The 15363-nt window shown below is 50.2% G+C and overlaps 1 protein-coding gene across 2 annotated transcripts in view; it reads right to left on the bottom strand.

Moving 5' to 3' along the window:
* SEMA3F (semaphorin 3F) overlaps positions 1-14542 on the bottom strand; it is a 64020-nt gene extending 49478 nt beyond the window's left edge. For both annotated transcript variants that reach the window (XM_074198000.1, XM_074198001.1), the window contains exons 1-2: positions 14463-14542; positions 7303-7463 (exon numbers count right to left, since the gene is read on the bottom strand). In XM_074198000.1, the coding sequence (XP_074054101.1) occupies positions 7303-7426 (124 nt within the window). In that variant the 5' untranslated portion in view covers positions 7427-7463; positions 14463-14542. The remainder of the gene's footprint in view (positions 1-7302; positions 7464-14462) is intronic.
* Between the last annotated feature and the right edge of the window lie 821 nt (positions 14543-15363).

Raw genomic sequence — 15363 nt, 5'->3', positions numbered from 1 at the left:
GGAGAATAACATCCCTTTTACAGATAAAGAAGATGAGACCCAGGGAGGTGGAAGGCCTTGCTTGCCAAAGGACCCTTTATACCTGGGGAGAGGGGTATTTTTTCTGCCTCAGTTGCCAGTCTGGGAATCTGACCTCTTGTGCCTATTTATTTACTAACTGTCTCCCCTAGTGGATTGTGAGCTCCTCAAGGCCAACGACCTCTTCTTGTATCTCTCGTGCTTAGCACAATGACTGGCTAAAGTAGTAAGGCCTTTAATAAATAAATCCTGACTGCCTGCTAGGTCTCCTTTAATTCAACATTCAATGTTAAGTCCCTATAGTTTCCAAGAGCCCAGCACTAGGGCAGGTTTCAAGTTTAGCCCTGCTGTGATCGTTCCCCCAAGGGGAGGACTTCTGGTCTGGAATCTACCATTCCCACGTCTCAGTTTCCCTAGTTGAAAAGCAGCTCCCTAGATTCCATCCCAGCTCCACCAGCAGACCTCAGGAGACCTGTTTTGGGAAACCTATTCCCTACCACAACACAATTCTGAGTTCACAGCAGGGACATGGGGTGTGGGGGGTTTACCTTCCTGAAAGAGGGTAAACATTTACAAGGACAAAACAATGGAGTTGTGGGGCCTTCACACCTCCCCTGCTGCTTAATGGGCAGGTCCCTAAGACTGAGGCTGAGGTTGGGATGGCTCCCAGCTAAGTTAAGTGCAGGGGTGGTGGCAGCTTTTAAAATCCCCATTTAGTGTCTCAACCACAAGGAATGTTAAATGCTCCAACCCCTCAGTTATCTGAGCAAGGCAAAGGAGGGAGGGAGGGAGGGACAAGGGCTTCAGGAGCAATACTCATTAAGAGCACTGGACTTGTCCTGGAGTTCCTAATTTGCCTGGACCAGAAGCAAGGATTTAACCTTTGTAAGCCTCACCAAAACTGACTCTAAGAGTCAGTTATCTACCTAGATAAATCAGGTAATCTCTGAGTACAGGTTCTTTATCTGCCAAATGGAGATAATACCTTCAGTAAGTGAGTATTAGGCAGCTAGATGATAAACATCTGAAGTCAGAAAGACATGAGTTCAAATTCATTCTCAATCACATACTGGATGTGTGATTCTAGGCTAGGCACTTAACCCTGTTAAGTTTCCTCATCTGTAAAAGGAGCTGGAGAAGGAAATGGTCGTTAACCATTCCAGTGTCTTTGCCAAGAAAATACCAAATGGGATCACGAAAAGTCATGACTTGATGATGTTGTCCTTCGTTCTCCAAGAAGACCATAATAAGGAGGTGATGCCATGTCGATCAAGTGAATTGGATTTGAGTGGGGGGGTTGCTGTGCTAAGTCACCAGCCTCACTTTCTCTTCTGGAGCCACCTGAGTCCAGATATGAATCAGGATGGCTGGAGATGGCCCTGGATGTGAGGCAAATGGGATTAAGTGATTTAACAACAACAGCTAAAAGTGAGAATCAAGACTGGTAAGCTATGTAAAACCTTGAGGACCTTCAAGTGCTTTTTTTGTTGTAGTAAAAATGGAAAATTAAGTAAATGATAACTGTTGGGGAATGCCTATCCTAACTGTGGTACATGTATGATGATCAATACAATAATCCATAGAAGCAATAGAAGATGTATATGAATTGGTGCAAAGTGATGTAAAAACAGGAAAGTAAAGTATAGATAGAATGATATTAACAAAATTGAAAATTGAATGTTGTGAAATGATTATAATCAAGCTTGAACTCCAAAAGAGACATGAGTTTTTACCACCCTCATTTCTTTGCTGAGGTGGGGGACTATGGGGGGGGGGGTATACTGTATACAGAATGTCTCAAAAGTCTTAATGCAGTTTGAAGCTTCAATAGCTTCATTACCCATTATTCACTCCCCAAGTTAAATAGTTTAAAACTGCATTAAGGGGCAACTGGGTAGTACAGTGGATAGAGCACTGGCCCTGGAGTGTGACCTTGGGCAAGTCACTTAACCCTATTGCCTTGCAAAACCAAAAAAAAACTGCATTAAGACTTTTGGGACACCCTGACTACACTAACTTGAATGATGCGATGGGTAAGTATCTTTGTCAATTGTCTGTCTATCTGTCTCCCCCCCTCCCTCTCTCTCTGATTGTCTCTCTCATCCTTTAGGTAGGAGATGAAGAGGGGCTTCTTTGCAATGAAGATGACGGAAAAAGAAAAGATATCAAAGACTTAAAAAATACCCAACCAACCTTCAAATTTCTTTTAAAGCCCGCTATTATTGACAATATTATTATTATCCTAGTTCATGTGCCCCCTCCTTTCTACTTTCATAATTATTGGCTAGTTCAAACCCTCATTTCTTCTCTTTCCACCTCCAAGAACCTGCTACCTAGTGCTTCTAGTTTCTCCTCCCTCCAATCCATTTATCATTCGTAGTGGGCTCTCTTCCTAACCATCTCTCATTGCAGAAATCTTCCACCAAAGTTCCCTCTCTTGGGAAACTGCTCAGATTAGTCTCCCTGGATCTCTCTTCCCTTTTGCATCTATCTCAATCTCAGTGTCTACAAGCTCAGCTAGTTAGCAATGAGGACAAAAATCAAGACCATCCCGGCCTCCCGGAGCTATCATTTCATGGGGGAGATACATCTACCACAACTAATAACAAGTATTTAGACAATGTAAACACAAATGATTTTCAGGGCAGGAGACAGGAAATGTTTAAGGGAGAAGCAGAGGAAAGGGCTCAGGTAGAAAGTGGGCATGAGCTGAGTGCTTAAGGCAACTAGGAAAAATTGCTAAGAGGTGGAGATGAGGGAGGATCGAGTGCATTCCAGACATGAGAGATGGCCTACACAAGGCCCCTGAATCAGGAGATGGAATTTACTGGATAAGGACCAGCAAACAAACCCAGTGGGCCAGTAGGGCTGGACCTTGGGAGTGGGGGAAGGGGACTAATGGGGCATGAGGCTGGAAACAGACTGAAAGGGCTTTAAATGACAAACAGAAAAATTTACATTTGATCCCAGAGGCATCAGAGCAACCCCAAGGCAGGGAAATGATGGTCATCTCTCTTAGAATTATTCTTCCATATATCCTTCACACTGGGGAATAAGCTTCTTCAAAGCAAGACTCTATTAAATCTATCTTTATATTATACTCCAAACTTTTGGGGTCTTATAATGCTCATTAAATTAAATTGTGAACATTTAAAAATGAATGTCAATTTCTTATATGCAGTTCATTAATACTTGATAAAATAACAGTATATTTAAAAGAAAGGCAATAAATTAAAATTAGAAAGGAGGTATTCCAAAGGAATTGAGATTTAGGGAAATGATTTGCAAAGATTCTTAAATCTTGCTCAAACTTCATTTCTTTCAGGAAGCCCTACTATATCTGCAACGCGCCCCCCCCACACACCTTCTGCCAGCAATTAACTCTTTGCTCACCCACACCTATAGAATCCCCACATTTCAAAGTTCATTTTGTAAGAACCAATTCTGTTTTTCACATGGAGAAACCAGTCTGCTATAATAATAATAATTTCCTTTCCTCTTCTGAACTGCCTTCTCCCTCAGACCAAGAGACTCCTTAAGTGGGAGTGCACTTCTGGTTCTTGACTCTCGGAGGACAGTGAGCCTCCTAGCTCCTCCCACAAATTGAGGACTCTTTTCCCTGGCACAGGAGCCCCCAGCCAAATCCCCCTAGATTGGGGAGGAAGAGTTGCCTCTGTTTGGGTCTCCATCTAGGTTCCTGCCTTTGTTTTTTATCTACCCTCCAGTGCTGATGTATTCCCTTCTTATCAGGGCCAGATTGGGCTGGCCCATTACTCCATCATCTCCTGCCTTGGAGTGTCAGACCAGAGATGGAAATTTGGGTTTAGCAGTCAGAGTCAGGCCAATCCCTCTCACCTCTCCATCATCTCCCCAGTTCCTACCTCTGACTCAACTCCCCAACTTTCCATGGCCAGAGTAGGATGGCCTTGTGTATGCCTGGAGATGCCCATTTCTCATAGGGAACAATAAATTTCTGAGCAATTCAACAAAACCAGAGGAATTCTTTGAGTTTATCTGGTCTAAATCATTTGTTTTCTTGAGATCTGGTAGTCTAATCATATAAAAAGATCAAGGCAGAGACAGGGGATCTGGACTGAGGCCCCTGATCCTGAGTTCAGTCCTTTTAAAAATTAAAGTCCTATAATATGTTAATCTTCTTTGCAGGGAACTCAGGAGATAAGGGTCTGAGGCTATTATTTTGATGAGTAGTCTAAAGGCCCTAGATCATGTCTCTTGGACTTGGGGGCAACTCTGCCTTCTTAATTTCCTTTTTAGGGAGGAGAAAAAGGGAGAGGCATGGTTTCAAGGAAACTTCCTACTTGGATCTGGCTCTGCCCTTTTTTGAGATTCCTTGTGATTAAATCTGGGGGACAGCTTCCTCTCCCTAGATCTGAGTTAGTACCTGCCTTATCTCTATTTCCAGATGAAGCATCCCTAGGCCCCAAAGGCACCACCCTGACATGGGTTAAAAAAAGAACATACTACCCCTGGGGGGCATTGTAGACAGAGAAGAAGGAAAGGGAATAAACACTGATAAAGCCCTCATTAGATGCCAGTCACTTTGTGGTTCTTTTCCCCATTTTACAGTTGAGGAAACTGAGGCAAAGAGTTATTTGTCAAGAATTATATAGCTAAGAAGTATCTGAGGCTATATTAGAACTCATAAGCCCAGCATTCTACTCACTGTACCACCCAGCTGCAGGATGCCTATCTAAGCTCTATTTCTAGCTTTAATGCCAGCTTTCCCTCCCTTTGCTTCAGTTTCCCCTCTGGGAAGTTGATCTGAATCTATGCTCCAGCATGTTCAACTGTGTTTCTAGATACTCGGATCCATCTGTGGACAAAGTCATGGCTGAATTTCCTTTCAACCAAAGGTCACTAACACAAGGCCAAGATAGGAACAAAATGACTAGCTGATGAGAGCTGGCTCTGAGAGTCTGGGCTCCCTACATTTTTGAGGGTTCTTCTGAGGAAAGTTGCAACTCCAGACCCATCCATGCACTAAGTTGGGCAGTCAAACAGCATCCTCTCCTCTGAGGTGCTGGTTTAGCTAGTGGCTCTCAGACAGGGCAAGTTATTTAACTGTTCTTTGCCTCAGTTTCCTCACCTGAAATGTGGGGGAAATGAGGTACCTGCTTCACAATGTTGCTGATCATATCTGTGAAACACTTAGCACAATGACTGACTCACAGTAGATTCCTAAAAAACACCTGTTCCTTTCCCCTTCTCCACCTCACTTGAAGCTACAGATTTCTGAGCCCACCCCTTTAGATCCACCTTGACCCGTGACCCTGAGATGCAGACAAAAATTCCCATTTTGATAAAACTCTGTGAATTTCCAACAACCAGCTTACAAAGGCTCATAATGTAAATATGATCACCCTCCTTCATTTAACAGATGGGGAAACTGAGGCCTAGAGGTGAAGGGCTTTGCTCCCAATTGCATGCATTGTCAAATGTTCTGCTCCTAAATCCAGGGCTCTTTCCACCATGCCCTCCAGGAAAAGGAACTGGCCATTCTCTCATCTGCCAACACTGGCTGAGGAGCATTCCATTGTCCAGGCACCAGCTAAGGATGCTTAACACTATGTTAAGCATGGCTGTGAAGCAGGCAAAAGAAGAATGAGGGCTCTTCCAAAGCTAAGAGTTGACTATGTAGGCAGAAGGGAACAGGAAGAGAGGGGGCAGCCGGCATCCCTCCGATTTATTAATCAGCTGCTGTGTAAATGGGGGCCAAGGAGGCTGGGTGGAGGTGTCAGCAAAATCAATCTCTCACCTTTTGGGGCCTGGGCTGGTCATTGAGGAGGCGGGGGAGTTGAGGGGATTTCACAGTCCTAAGCGATTAACTCTTCCTCCTCCCATTTCTCAAACCCACAGCTCAGCAGTTTCCCTGGCTCCTGGCCCCTGCCCCCTACCCACCCCTGCTGAGCCTCACCAGAGGGAAAGAGACTCCACACAAAAGTTATCGAGGCAGAAAAGCTGATTAAAGACAGCTCACTTCCCTGATCTGTTGGCAATACCAGCTCAAGGAGAGCCTGGAAATGGTCCTGTCCATAGAAGGCTCAGCTGAGCCCTACAGGAATCTCAGGCCCTAGAGAGCTTCGGGGAGGTAAGCAAATTAGGTCCAGCTATGTTAGCCTAGAGTCTCTCAGGGTGACCACATCTTTCCCAGCCCTGGGAGTCTCAGGTCCCTAGATGCCAAATGCCAAGATATCCAAGTGTCCCTGATAAGGGAGAAAATGCCCTAACTTCTGAATCTCCAGGGAAGCTTAGAAAGTCTTTAACAAAGTCAGCCTGGGTGAACACACACTTACTTACTCCTGGTGGTTTTCATGGGACACAATTTCCACTAGGTCCCAGGGGGTAGGAATCCAGTGTAATCCCACCCCTCTTGGAAGCTTTCCCTGATCACTCCAGCTCACCTTTGACCTCCTCCCCTTCCCTCCCATGGTCCTTTAAATCTTAATCACACACCTAGCCAGTAGCACAACCACGAAATCACAGAAAGTCCAAGGAGCCTTCAGAGAGGAAGAATGGACCCTAGACCAAGACATATAGGAAATGAATGGTTGAGGAAGGCCTGGAACAAGTTCCCTCACTTCTGGTCCAATTTCTCCCACTGTACTAGCTGCCTGTTGTCATAGGTTTTCTCTGCCCTGGGTTTGGGCTGTCTCCTCACCCCAGACCAGGAGCTCCCTGAAGGCTGAACTTCCCCTTGCCCCTTCTCTGCCTCCATCCCCATCCCCTTAGAGTGGATTGGAGAAGATGGTCGAGTAACGGATCATTTCTGTTGAGTGGTTGATGGACTCTCTGACTACGATCCAATACTATCCCCTGGTAAGGACAAACGAGAAACCAAGAACTAGTGGGAGGTGAAGAGAGGACAGGCAAAGCAAGCCCGGCCACCACGATCCTGACCTCCAAAACCATTAGCCCATTGTGTCCAGGGACCCAGGAGAGGCATTCTTCTCCCTAGCCTGGCTCTCAGGAGGCCCAGACTGACCCCGTCACCTCTTAATCCTCCATGTCCATGGAATGGGGACAGTGCCATGGGAAATCCCAAGCCTCTGCTTTGCTGGCAGGGAACCCAAATGTCGCTCTGCTTTGGTTCCATAACACGATATCCTTTCTGCCTCACTTAGTCTGGCTCAAACAAAGATGAGGTTGGGTCTGCCTTGCCAAGAGCTATACAGATGAAAGGGAAGCCTGGGATTCTATTCTGACCAAAGAGGATTCCTAAAATGACTAATCCACAGGTATGGATGATTGAAAACCATCTCTTACCTTTGAAGGAGAGCTGGACCCTGGGGGTAGCAAAGAGGTAGTCCTTGGTGAGGGCAGCAGGCCAGGCCCCAGTCAGCAGGGAGGCCCAGAAGAGGAAGACAGTGGCGGGCATGATGGGGTGCATCCGAGAGTGAGGGAGGCAAACGTGGCCCTTGGGATACCTAGAGACAGAATCTGGGTCAGGATGGATAGACACCTTCTACATAAGAGACATGTGTACTTTTACTATCATCACCAATACCACTGGGACCAAACGAACAATCTCACCATTGGTTTAACTGGGGAGAGCCTCGACCAATAGGGCTGTCTTGGTTGATCCCCTCTGGACAAAGAAGCCTTGTTAGTATCTCCAACACTTCCCCCTCCTTCCCCCCCCCCCACCTGTTTACCCATCCTAGTCTAAGGTTAAAGATCTAGGGTCTAAGTCTCTCCAGAAGGCCTCCAATTCTCCATATCTTTCCCATCTCTAAATAAAAGGAGGGTCTGGCCCTTTGTCAAGGAAGCCCAAACCATTCTTATCAGACCAAAGGAATCAGGAGGGCCCCCTCCCCCACCCCGACAAAAGGGTCTGCTCCCCTTTGAGCCAAGAAAGGAAAGGAAGAGAGATGGGGCCATTCTCGGCCACCTCAGCCAAGCATCTCCTCCCAACTCAAAAAACCTGGATTTGATTATTGTAGGGAGTTGGAGAAGGGGGGGGGGGGAATGGAGTGGAGGGAGGAAGGGAGAGAGACAAGGAGTAGGTGGGGGTGGGGGGGAGACACAGAAAGAGACAGACTGACAAAGATACCCAGTGAAATAGAAGAAGGGTTAGAAAAGGGAGCAGAAGAAACCTCAGCCGCAGGGAGAATTCGGAGCTAGGAATGGGGGTGACCGAGTAGCCGGCAACTAATAGCAAGAGAAATGCAGATCAGAGGCAAAGGCGAACTTCCGGGCTAGGTCAGACTGTCTGGGCATCACGAGAAGGAAGATGGGCTCCTTCAGGGGCAGAGGCCAAGGAATGGGCTCTCACTTCCTACTGAGCACCTGCTCTTTTTTCAGAGCCATCCCAGCTCCTGCCCCAGCATAGCTTTCATCCACCCAACTCATCTCCCCCACTCCCCAAACCAGCCCCACTTCAAATCTGTGTTTTTCAAATATTGTCTCCCCAGCAGGCTGGCTGTTTGGGGAACGCCGCCCACACCAGGTGTCCAAGCAGACTGCTTCCTAACCAGACTGTGCCGATTGGCAGAGGCAGTGGTGCCAATTCCCTCCCCCCCCCCGTGGGGAGGGGGTACTTGGCATGGAAATCCAATCCCCCACACACACACTCCCCAGGACTGGAGCCTGCTCAGTCTTACATTCTCCTGGCAGGACTCCAGGGAATTAGACCCTGACCCTTCGGGTGACTGAAGGAAAAATATAACAGGAGAATTGAGAGCAAGGAAGGCTCTTCAAGACCATTAGCTCAAGCCCCTGATTTTCAAATGAAGAAACTGAGGACCAAAGATAAGAAGGGTAAGAAACAAACAGGGATAAGGGATCTGAACCCAGATTTTCTGATTCTACATACCGTTCACTATACTAGCTAGGCCACTTTGCTCAGATGTTGAATGAAAAAGGAAAAGAGAAATCAGCTGTCTCCTGTATCTGTGTCTGTCCCTATCTTCATTCAGACTTAAGGGTCATCTAATGAATTGGTGATTGAAGGAATCAAGGGTAGAGGTAGGGCTTGGGGTTGGATACACAGTGGGGAAGCAGGTGGCCTTGGCCAAAGATGGTACAGCCTCCAACATCCTAGGTCGCATGGGCATGCCCGCCTTCACACCCAAGCATCCAGTACTAAGTCTGGGGTCTTAATTCAGGATTAGGCTGCTAAAGTGCCTGCTTAAGAGTATGTGACCTCATCTAAGTCATATCCCTCTTTGGAAATTAATTACCTTGAATTGTAAAACAAGGGGGTTAATAATCTAGCTTCTATTTCTCCCCTTCCTCCAGCTTTGGTAATGAAGTTTCTGACAATGTATGTCATTGAAACTTAGCCTTTTAATTAATTAAATTAAGAGATGTGAGGCATTCTACAAATGCCTCACTTCTGGTTAAGAAAACAAACAAGAGGGTTAGACTAAATGATCATTAAGAGCTCCTTATTCTGTTCCAAGGGCACTAGCATTGGAGTTTGGAGACCTGGGATGGGCCACACACCAACTCTGGGTGATCCTGGACAAATCAGTTCTCTTTGAATCCCAGCTTCCTCCTTTGTAAAAGAGAGAGAGAGAGAGAGAGAGAGAGAGAGAGAGAGAGAGAGAGAGAGAGAGAGAATAAATTGAAGCCTTAAGGATCATCTATTTCAAGCTAGAGGGGGCCTCATGCTGGCCATCCAGGTTAAACTCCTAATTTTGCAGATTAAGAAACTGAGGCCCCAAAAGGTACTGACTTGTCAGTTGTCACAAGCATAATGAGCAGCAAAGCCTTCAGACTCCAAATTCATCACTATGCTTCAGGTCCTGAACTATCCCTGGGTTATATATAGGGTCTGTCCTATGGAGTCTTTTCTTGTGGCAAAGGGGAAGGAAAGAAAGAACGATAGGAATGTTGGGCTCTGGGCTCCGGCTTCTTAGACATGGAATAAAACTATCAAGCTTAAGCCCTTGGTTTTGTAGGTAGAGAAATTAAGGCCTGGAGATAGGATAAAAGCAGTTTAAATTCAGGTGTTGAATTAGTAGCAGAATTGGGAATCCTCAAACTCCCTAAAAAAAAAACTGTTCAGCCTTTTAGCTTAGCTTATTAAACTCCCTCTTCCCTGTTCTCTCTGACATTCCTTCCCCCACCTATCTGCAAGGAAATAAGATCTGGGTCTGTTTGCTGATGCAGGTACCTCAAGCCCTTTCCAGATCTGGGCAGATGAGGAGAGAAACATCGTCCACCCTGAATTAAGCAGACAAATATCAGATGGGAAGTGAGGTAGATCACTGACTTCCGAACTAGGATACCTCAGTTTCCATGACTAAGTCACCTCTCAGCAGGGGAGGGAAAGGGTTAAGCTATAGAGATATTCTTGGAAAGATGAGAGCAAAAGAGGTGAAGATCTGGGAATCAGAGGGTACCACCACCCTCCTTCCCTACCCCCACCCATCCTTCAAGCCACATACTCCTAAGCAGCTCTGTCCCTTTAAGCAGGGTGGAGGGAGGTGGGATGGGGCCACCAGTTCCAGAGCAGGGATTCTGTGTGTTTCTTTAACCTGTCAAATTGAGACAAGTTGATGAAGCTGCATTTTATCCTGGGGCTGAAGCCAGGGGCCCTCAGCAATCCTGACAGGGACACCCCTACTCCCCCACCCACTGAACTAAACAGCCTGCCTGCCTAGCCCCCTGGGTGGGAGGGGGGAGAGAGAGAGAGAGAGAGAGAGAGAGAGAGAGAAAGGGGAAGATGGGAATGAGGAAGAAGAAGGAGGCATTGTCTGCTGTCCCTCTTCCTCGCTTGCTGCTTGTCTCCTACCTCCATCTCCACCTCCTTGGACCAGATGAGGCCCAGACCCATGCCTGCCCCTGCTCCAAGGCCCTCTCCTTTTTCCTCTGGGTCTGTCAGATTTCCCCAAAACCAATCCAGTCGGGTGGGCTAGGGATGCTCCCACTGCTCCTGCCGCCACCGCCTGGGAGCCCGCCTGAGCCCGTGAGCGGGTGAGGGAAGGAGGGAGGGGAGAGAAGGGAAGGAGGCAGCAAACAAAGAAAAAGAGAGCTGAAGAGCTGGGGGAGAGGGGGGCAGAGGGGAAAGGGGGGCTAAGCCCAGGAGGAGGAGGCTGAATCTAGCCAGCCACACATAGAGGCCAAGGACGGGACTCAACAGGACAGGCTGGCCCAGCCGGTTCCTGGAGCAGTCACACTTCTGCCCCCGCCTTCTCAGGTGTGTGTGTTGGGGGGGGGGGCATAAGGTTAATGGAAGGAAAGGCCCAGATTTGCCAGGGCCCTGCTAACCCAAGAAATGCACCGTCCTGTTTGAGAAGGTTCTTTGAGCAGACTGAGCAGCATAAACTCTGAAAATGTGAGCCACCAAGTGGGAGCCAGCCTGTCCTTTCACCCCACCCTACCAAACCTTACCAATGATAACCCAGTGCTGCTGAAGTGGGAGCCTAAGCTCCAACCCCTAGAGAAGTTATTTGGTTGAGAAAAGGACAAGATCCAAGCATCTCTAACCCAGAGCTTCCCCCCCACCCCAGTACCAACTAAGTTAATGGGGACCCAGGAACCCAGGTCTCTGGAGTCTCCAAAGAGTCACTACCCATCGACCCAGGGAATTCTCTGCCCCCTTTCTCACTCCCCATCTCCCATTCTGCTCTTTATTCCTCCATACCCCTTTCCCCCACCCTGCCCACTCCTTTCTTCTTCAGAATCTGCAGCCTAGACTTCATACTTGAAATCCCAACTCCCTCCACCCCATCCAGGGCAGGGTCTCCCTAAGCCCAGGCAGGCCCCCTCCTGCAGCTCCACTTCAGTCTGACAGAGGCCCTGCCCAGCCTCCCCCAGCCCTAGGGACACATTCCTACATCTGCAAAGGAATTGTAGCCTCTGAAGTGCTGGAGAAGACAAGAGACAAGCTCTTGTGCCTTCCTGGTCTCCATCCCTCCCTGGAACATTCCTTCCCAGCAATGGGAATGGAACCTCAGAATTGCCTTCAGTCTCCTTCTATGCTCCCCAAACTGGTAGCAATATTTTCAGGTTAAATGGCTGGACCCAAGGAACCCTACTACCCCTCTTCATTTCTATCTCAGGGTAGGATCTCTCACCAACCCAGAGTCTTCCTCATTAACCCCTTCCTCAAATCCTGAAAACTGGTAAGAAAGCTGGATCTCTCCATCTACTGAAGGAGTCACCTCCATTTTCTTTAAGCCTCAGTTTTCCCATCTGTAATGTGGGAAGAAATAACCACGATTTTTTTAGGCTAGAGTTTCCTCTGAATCTGCCAGAGGGTGATTTCTATACTTTTAGCTAATTGTCGTTATTGAAGATTTAGCATTCTCTCATGCTGTCCCAACCCCCCCCCCCAAAAAAAATCCCACACCCAAACCCTCCAATCCAATCTACTGTGGCCCCACCCGGAAAAGAAATCAGTGTGGCATGGCAGAAAAGACTTGGTTTTGGAATCAGAAGGCTTGGATTCATAGGCCTGCTAACTATTTCCTATGGGTTTATAGGCAAATCAATTCATCATTTTTTTTGCCTCAGTTTCCTAAATCTATAAAATGGGGACTTTATAGACTAGATGAGCTCAAGGTCCCTTTCAACTTTCAATTCTATATGAGAGTGGCTGCTGAGCAATCCTATTTTGTGGTTGAAAGGGACCTCAGAGATCAGCTCCCTTTCAGTTCCTGTCCCCTCTACCAGGCCCAAGGCCATCTCTGGCTCTTCCAAGTTGCAGGGGTCTTCCAGAGATGCATCTGGAGGTCTAGCATGTCTGAGTTCCTTCAGTTTGACCCACCCTCCCCCTGGCAACCATTTCTCCCTCTGCATGTGGGCATGGTGTAGGCAGGCAGGATGGAGATGGAGTTAGGAAGGAGTTAATTGGCCAGCAGTGCAGCTATTTGAAGAATTAAGTGTTATTTACCCAGCCGGCCAGCTCCTTCTCTAGCCCTCCCCCATTCTTTCCTCTCCCTGACTGATAGGACCCGGGTCTATTGGGTTGTCCCTCTTCGTCTCTTTGCTCCTTCACTCCATCTTCCCATCTTCCTTAGTCAGCCCCGTGGACCCAGACTTTCTCCTGAGACCTACCCATAGTATTTTCCTCTTCACATTTCCCGGATGGACCCAAGCTGATATATGGCAGCAAGGACTCCTGGATCCTCTTGCCAGGGATTCTACCACCATCATCATCCTCCTCCTTAATCAACCTCTTCCCTGAAGAACTGGACTGTAAGAGTCCTGCTCCCTCCATGTCTAAATTCCTCCCCCTACTTAGCCCTACGTGTCCTACGGCAACAAATAGCCTCAGTCTCCCCAGCCTTGGGGTCTCCTACTAATTACACAGTCATGGAACAACAAACAGTCAGATGTGGGAGCAAAACTGGCAGAGATGTTCAGGAAGTCTGTTGGGGGTGGAGTGAAAAAAGGAATTCTCCCGAGATTCCCCCTCCCCCCCAACATACCCAGCACCCTAACTGCCTCGCTTTCCCTTCTTTCTAAATTAAGTGGTATGGGGAGTGGGAGAGGAAATGGAGACTAGGTGTTTTGGAGGTCTCCCTCCACTCCCACCTTTTCCTGGTGTTCAAACTAGGTCCCTTCCCCGTGGAGAAAGGAGAAAGGGATGCTAGGAAGGTTCCAAGGCTAGGCTGGGCCAAAAAGCCACCAAGTTTCGCCCAATGGTTACTTCCTTCTCTGTCACCGATTTCCCCAACACTTTTCCTGCCCAGATCTCTCCCACCCAACCTCTGTCCCACTACCTCCTAAAGCCCACCCCATATTGCCCCTCCTTCCAGGGTCACCAATTTCCCCAACACTGTCTCTGGCCAGATCTCTCCCGTCCACTCCCTTACCGCATTTCATAGAAGAGGAAACTGAGGCACAGAAGTTGCCAAGCTCCCCTGGAAGCTAGTGGTGGGTGGGGAAGGGAGGATTTCACGGACAGGGAAGCAGGGGTTTGCACTGGGGGCAAAACATTCCACCCCTCTGGGCTCCCTTTTCCCCAAGCACAAGGGCAGCCTGGGAGGAGGAGGGGTCGCTAGGGCCCACTGCCCCCAAGATCCAGCTTTAAAAAGTTGCCACCACTCTCAATCACGCAGAGACTAAGATGCTTCTGCACCCCCCCACCAGCCAATATTTGAGGCTCTCAGAGTTAACGAAACCTCTCCTCTGGTTTAAATGGGGAAGGGGGGATCACGTCGCGGACCCCAGGAAGGGCCCACCGGGTCTAACCCCTCTCGGTTCCCCGAGCATGGGGAGCGCGGGGCCGCGCGGGGCCGTCCCAATCAGTTTTTCTGTCTGAGCCCCGTACTCTCGTCTTACTGCTACACCCCCCACCCCTTCCAGGCAGGAGTCCTGGCCCAGTACTTTGCGCGACGCCAGGCCAGTGGGGGGCTGAGCTGCCTAAGGACTCGAGCGGAGTTGGAGCGGGGAGGGGGCGTAGTGGTCGGCCCCCCGTCCTGCCCACTCGGGGCGCCTGCAAGAGCCTCCCCGTTTCTGGCCCCACTCACCTTTCCCGAGGCGCAGGCGGCGGCGACGGCGGCGGCGGCTCCCGGGCTCGGTGTCCGGCCCCTCTCAGCCCAGCCGGGCCCCCCCCCAGCCGAGCCCCCCGCCCTCGCCCCCCAGTGAGGCCCCGCCCCGCCCCTAGCGGGCCCCCCCGGCCATGCCCGCCAGGCGCCCAAGTGCTCCGGCCCGCTCGGCTCCGGGCTGGCTCAGTGGCTGCCCCCCGAATCCATGCGGGGCGCGGGGCGCGGGGCAGAGTCAGGGACAGCGGCGCGGGGCGGGCCGGCCGCGGGCGCCGCCTCCCCCGGGACGGGCTGACTGCGCCCCCTGGACCGCGCGCCTGGGGTGCATTCCACCTGGGCGCGGGCGGGCGGCCGGCTGGAGCCCCTCGGCGGGGCGCGGGCCGGGGCCGGGGCCGGGCCGGGCCGGAAGGCGGGATCGGAGACGGGGCCGGGGCCGGGGCCGGGCCGGGGGCTCAGGGGCCGGGGCCGGGCCGGGGCTGGGGCCGGGGCGCGCTGCTGCCTGGCTGCCTGGCTGCCTGGCGAAAAGCGAGCGCACTGAGCCCGGCTCTGGGCGCGCAGGCAATTGGCCCCTCAATGCGGGAATTTGCATAGCCCGGCCCAGCCCGGCCCCACCTCCCGGGGCGGGGAGCCACCCGGCCCGGCCCGGCCCCGGCCCCGCGCTCCCCGCCCCCTCTCCCGCCGCCCTCTCCACCTGTCCGGCCGGGCCCCGCGCCCCGCGCACCCACCGCCCCGCCGCTCTGGGGGCCGTCGCCACAAAGGCGCCGGCGGAGGGAGGGGCGGAGCCGTGCCCTCCCCCGGGGCTGCATCGGGGGAGGGGAGGCAGGCTTTTTTTTTTAATTAAACACACACACCTCAGCTTTTTAAATAGATTGGAAAGCACGCGAGA

The sequence above is a fragment of the Macrotis lagotis genome, chromosome 8 (genome assembly GCF_037893015.1).
Source record: "Macrotis lagotis isolate mMagLag1 chromosome 8, bilby.v1.9.chrom.fasta, whole genome shotgun sequence".
Classification (NCBI taxonomy): Eukaryota; Metazoa; Chordata; class Mammalia; order Peramelemorphia; family Peramelidae; genus Macrotis; species Macrotis lagotis.
The sequence above is the reverse complement of the archived record's forward strand: the minus strand, read 5'-3'. Positions and strand labels throughout refer to the sequence as shown.